The sequence below is a fragment of the Brachyhypopomus gauderio genome, chromosome 19 (assembly GCF_052324685.1).
Source record: "Brachyhypopomus gauderio isolate BG-103 chromosome 19, BGAUD_0.2, whole genome shotgun sequence".
NCBI lineage: Eukaryota > Metazoa > Chordata > Actinopteri > Gymnotiformes > Hypopomidae > Brachyhypopomus > Brachyhypopomus gauderio.
This window is the reverse complement of record NC_135229.1, coordinates 9835598-9840932: the sequence shown is the minus strand read 5'-3', so window position 1 is coordinate 9840932 and position 5335 is coordinate 9835598. Positions and strand designations below refer to the sequence as shown.

Below are 5335 nucleotides of genomic sequence, written 5' to 3'. Positions count from 1 at the left end.
CACGGCAGTCGTGTCGAAGATCCAGCACAAATAGAAATAAAACACAGCAACTTTTTTCTAAACATATGTACACATACACAAACACACACACTGTATATACTGTTAATACTGTATAAACAGTATATATAATATACTCAAGGACAAGAACCCTGGGTAAGATGACCTGTGTGTGTGTGTGTGTGTGTGTTTATCTTATGCATTTAAGCATGAAACAACACTCATTTTTAATATTTTTATGACGGATCATCTTGCCGTTATCCCAAAAAAATTTATAAATAAAGCAGTTATTTTGTGTAATCCATTGTGGTTGTTATGGAGAGATGGTAAAACGTTCAAAAGATTCAAAGATTCTTTATTGTCAGTTCCCTGTGTCCAAGAAAAAACATTAGGCCTCAGTCAATAATGAAATAAAAATATACCGAGAACAAACTGACTTGATCTTTTCAGTTTGGGTCATGTTCTTGTTTCAGACACGTAATCTACTAAACACTGGTGACCTAACCATCTCTTCATGGGCACGGAGACCATGTGTACCGCAGTCCAACCCCTCAGGAATGCGCTTGTGTGTGACAGGAGTGACACGAGTGATCATTTTAAAGACTAATCCCATCAATTATGTAGCTAAAATGTTTAGATCATTCGGAATTCTTCAGGCCGTAATATAAAGGGAGAGTTTGTAACTATCATCGCACTGCCTTGGCGCTAGGTGGGCACGTAGTGACTGTTGTGAAAGTGGGCCCCTCTTTCTCTAATGTCCTCCTGGATAGGGGCGTCCTGAATGCGGGCGAATTGTAGGACTATCATCCCCCCTGCTAAAAGCGCACACCTGGTACCTTGAGAGAGAGAGAGAGAGAGAGAGAGAGAGAGAGAGAGAGAGAGAGAGAGAGAGAGAATAAGAACGCAGCTGAGACTGAACGCGGCCATCAGACTGAAATAGCTACCGACTAATCAGCATTAATCACAATATTATGTAGCTGTGCCAAGATCAAGATCGAGATGAGCTTTAAAATGGTAATAAATAAATAATTCTCAAAAGCTATCATCTATTTATTGTTGTTGTTGATGATACTGGTGGGAATAAAAAATCATATTTAACAGTAAATATAAAATAGTAGTAATGCTGCTACTACTACTACTACTGTTACTACTACTACTACTACTACTAATAATAATAATAATAATAATAATTAATAAATAATAGTAATATAATATTATTATTATTATTATTATTATTAATAATAATAACAATAATAATAGCAACAACAGTAGTAATTGTATTAATACTGTAATGATCGTGTTATTTGCTTTCTTCTTTACGTTATTATTTTTTTCATATCAAATAAGCTGGTTGCGTTGGACCGGGACGCCTGGAGCATGAAAGGAACTTTACCTTCATTTCCAAAAAGGGAATTCACTTTATGATACATATACATTTACATAACAATTAAATGCTGATCAAGTTAAAACATTTCCAAGTGCATCACTGAAAAAATAAATAAATGTTGGTATAAACACACTAAAGAATTGTTTCTCTACCGCAGTGTGGAGTAGTTCATACTTCCCTGTGTCTGCACAGTTGGGACTTGAAGCGAATGGCAAATAGCTTAAAAAAACAAACAAACAAACAAACATCACCTTTAGCTTTAACTGTTAAATGGGAACGGTTAACGGTTCGGTCAACAGGCAAATTCCAGGGAAATTGAGTGCCTCCATAAATGTTACATAGAGTTACTCTGCAGACACCACGTTATAGATGTGAACGTGGGCAAATAGCAGAATTTAGGACTACCAATTAGAGTAATAAACCCTTCAAACGTCGCATTGGTGTACGTGCAGGTCTCTGTGGAAACATCATTTATCCATTTGAACTGTACAATAACGTTCTTAATAGAGGACAAAGTACAACTAATTAATACATTTATATATGAATATATCAATCATTTAATTTATCAGAACACATCTAAAGCTTCAACTACAATGACGACAAATTTCACATTTACATTTTATACAGAACACACAAGTTGACATTATCCAGTGCAAAGGCCGAGACTGTTCGTTCTGTCAGAAACGGAACTAAAGATAAATTAAATCACTCTTAGGCGAAGAGGCTAAATGTGTTCATTTCATAAAATGTTAGTTTGACAACAGTGAAAGGTTACGCAATGTTTGGAGCAATACTGAAACGAACAGGGAAATGTTATGGGACAGTAAGCCCGTTGATCTCTGTTTATATCTGGCAGCGTTTGTGTGTTTGTATGTTCTAACACATTTCATGGGTTGTGTGGTGGTTAAAGGCCGTGATACAGTGAAACTTGACCTGCTAGAAAGCCTAAACGCTTATGATTTCATCACCTGCGATTAGTCGAAACCTTTGAATTATAAACCATTTTAGGTGGTTAAACTATACTAGTCTTCTTTTACGTCACTTACGTTATACGAAGATTTAAAGGTTTTAGATTATCTAAGAAAATACATTTAGATTGATACCTTCTACAACTCTGTCAAACAGCATAATTGCTTTGGTCGGAGACGTGATGCATGAACAGAAAAGCGTAAGAATTAGTAGCGCTTGGACAATTAATAAATCATGGTGAAAGTGCAAAAAAAAGAGATAATTCTTCAGATTATTACATCTAAAACAGATCAGCTCGATGAAGATGGCAGGGAGATAACGTGATAAAGCGAAGAAACATTTTAATTGACTTTGTGATTTTATATCCTACAAGACTGTGATGTTAAAGTACTTTTAATAAAGAAGTAGTACTCCAACAATGGGTACGTATATATATATATATATATATATATATATATATATATATATATATATATATATATATATATATATATATATATATATATATATATATATATATATTATAAAAATTTTTATAATTACGTTTTCAAGTTCACATGAATGATAAGACCATGATCACCGTGTTTTTGTAAGAGAAGTGAGTTTATTAAGAAAAATTAAAAACCTAAAAATTATTTAAAAGTGCTAATTTTACATGTTCCCAATACATTTAAGACATGAACATTAATCATCATCAATAATAATAATAATAATAATAACAATAATAATAATAATAATAATAATAATAATAATAATAATAATAATAATAATAATAATAATAATAATAGTGGTAGGCTAAAAATAATAACAACAACGAGAACTGCTTTGGGGCCACGTTAATGCCTTGCGGAAGCACGAGCCAATGTGTCCGTCTTTACTTCTGTGTGGCGTCAACCTTTTCTTTCTCTGTTCAATATTTTAACGCATTAACGACACAGGTACCGAAACAGCGGATGGACAGTTCGTTATATTGGAAGAACGGAAAGTTTGATCAACTGCATGGTCCTTCCATTTACCAGATATTAAAGGTGAATAATTTAACTAGGTGTAATCCAATGAAAATACTCATCAAATTATCTGCATCTGGCTAATTTAAGTTCTAGATGTGGTAGGAGACCGTCAAGATGACACTTCATCTAATTCGACAGTTGCAAGTTCAGAAAACACATATTTTGCATTACCAGAATTCAGATCAAGTTTTGTATTAAAACGACGAGTGACCCTTTCTCGACAATTTTATCAGAACTGTTTTAAAATGTAAAAAGTGACGAATTGAAGAGGCCCGTTCAGTTGAACCAGCTTTCTGTATTATACTGTAACAGAGAAAAGAGCCACTGACGGCTCCACCGTCCGTGATTCCAGCTGCAGATTCACTTGCAGTTCTACACTCCAGCCTTCACGCCTGAAAAGTCTTACTGACCAAAATTGTTCATTTTTTAAAGACAGATGTAAAAAAAAACATTTATTACCTCGTAAAGTCTCAGATTAGTGGGTTATTGTGGTCCACGTGTGCTCGCGCGCGGGTTTACAAGTCGATCCTCGCGTGCAGGGCCGAGTGTTTGCCCTCGTGCTCCCAGTAAGGATAATGCATCACGGACAGCTCGGCGGGCTGGCGCGAGCACGCGAACTGAATCCCGGCGCCGTTCCCGGTGGGCACGGGCGGAGACGCGGCGGTGACGGGGCTGAGTTGCTGCGCGTGAGGGTGGTGGTGCGCGTGAGGGTGCGCGTGGTGGTGGCCCACGCCGTTGTAAGAGTTCACTACACCCGGCAGGGTCACGGTTTGCACGCGCGAGTACGGGCCGTATGAAGAGTGCGCGGTCAAACCCTTCACGTGAACCGGGCTCACGTTACCGGGGGCCATTTGGCAAGATGTGTACGGCATGGGCGCGGGAGGCTGCGTCAGGGGCCACGAGCTGTTGATGAACCCGGGCTGCAGGTACTTGGGTGGGGACAGGTAACCGTAACCGTCGGTACCGAATAGAGATTTTCCGGGCTGGAAATGTGCAGGCGGTGGTCTGAACGGTCTCTTCATGCGCCGCCGACGTCTGTAGTTGCCCTTCTCGAACATGTCTTCGCAGGCTGGGTCCAGGGTCCAGTAGTTACCCTTCCTCTCCCCGCCGCCCTCCCGCGGAACCTTGATGAAGCACTCGTTGAGTGACAGGTTGTGTCTGATGCTATTCTGCCAGCCTTTCTTATTCTTCTCGTAGAAGGGGAATTTGCCGACGATGTACTGGTAAATTCCGGACAGGGTCAGTCTCTTCTCCGAACTGTCGCGTATCGCCATCGCAATGAGCGCCACGTAGGAGTACGGAGGTTTCTGAGTGGGGTCCGGTTTTTCCGGTGCTTTGTCGGACAGCGTTTCGTCCTTAGTTTGGTCTTTTCCCGAGTTCGCGCTGGTGTCCAGAAGGCCCATGGCGTTATCCTCTGGGCCCAGGTAGGTGGCCATCATCGCACAGACAACCCAAATGCAAAGCAAATCCGTGCACGGAAAAACCACGAAACAAGGTTTCCCGAGAAACTGTAAATCCCACACGTGTGCCACTTCTGATCTGGTTGAAGACTCCTTTCTCGTGTCAGTATTTACGGGGTGGCACTGTAAAAATGTTGTGCAGGCGCGCGAGCTTCAGTGCCTGTTTCTTCTAAACCAGTTAATCTAAGAGAAGGAGGGCAAATTACTCTTTGGTTTTCCTATAAACCCGCCCCCACTCACTCACACGCTTTCCCTTCCCCTTCCACACACACACACACACACACACACACACACACACACACACACACACACACACACACACACACACACACATACACAGCGTTGCGGGCGCCAGAAGCCACACTCGTATGTCAGGGGACGTGTTACATCTCATGTTTGGAGGCTTACATGTACACATCCTAACACACACTTAACAGTTCAAACCCTGGCACGAGCGGCTGGGAAGGGAGGACTGAGTCAGCAGAAACGCTCAACCCTGAAAGAAAGTTTGA

General features: G+C 40.3%; 1 protein-coding gene across 2 annotated transcripts; it reads right to left on the bottom strand.

The window, feature by feature from the left end:
• Positions 1 to 335: 335 nt before the first annotated feature.
• foxl2a (forkhead box L2a) lies at positions 336 to 4987 on the bottom strand. 2 transcript variants are annotated; one of them, XM_076982082.1, is made up of 2 exons: positions 3823 to 4987; positions 336 to 833 (listed from the first exon to the last, which is right to left on the bottom strand). In XM_076982082.1, exon 1 carries the CDS (start codon positions 4800 to 4802, stop codon positions 3879 to 3881), a length of 924 nt encoding a protein of 307 aa, XP_076838197.1. In that variant the 5' UTR covers positions 4803 to 4987; the 3' UTR covers positions 336 to 833; positions 3823 to 3878. The 2 variants fall into 2 exon arrangements, with proteins under 2 accessions (XP_076838197.1, XP_076838199.1); XM_076982084.1 differs by lacking the exon at positions 336 to 833 and adding an exon at positions 1327 to 1603.
• Positions 4988 to 5335: the final 348 nt, after the last annotated feature.

What these genes read in the sequence shown, in the direction of transcription:
- foxl2a (XM_076982082.1), bottom strand. Translation starts at nt 4,802, where the DNA reads ATGATGGCCACCTACCTGGGCCCAGAGGATAACGCCATGGGCCTTCTG.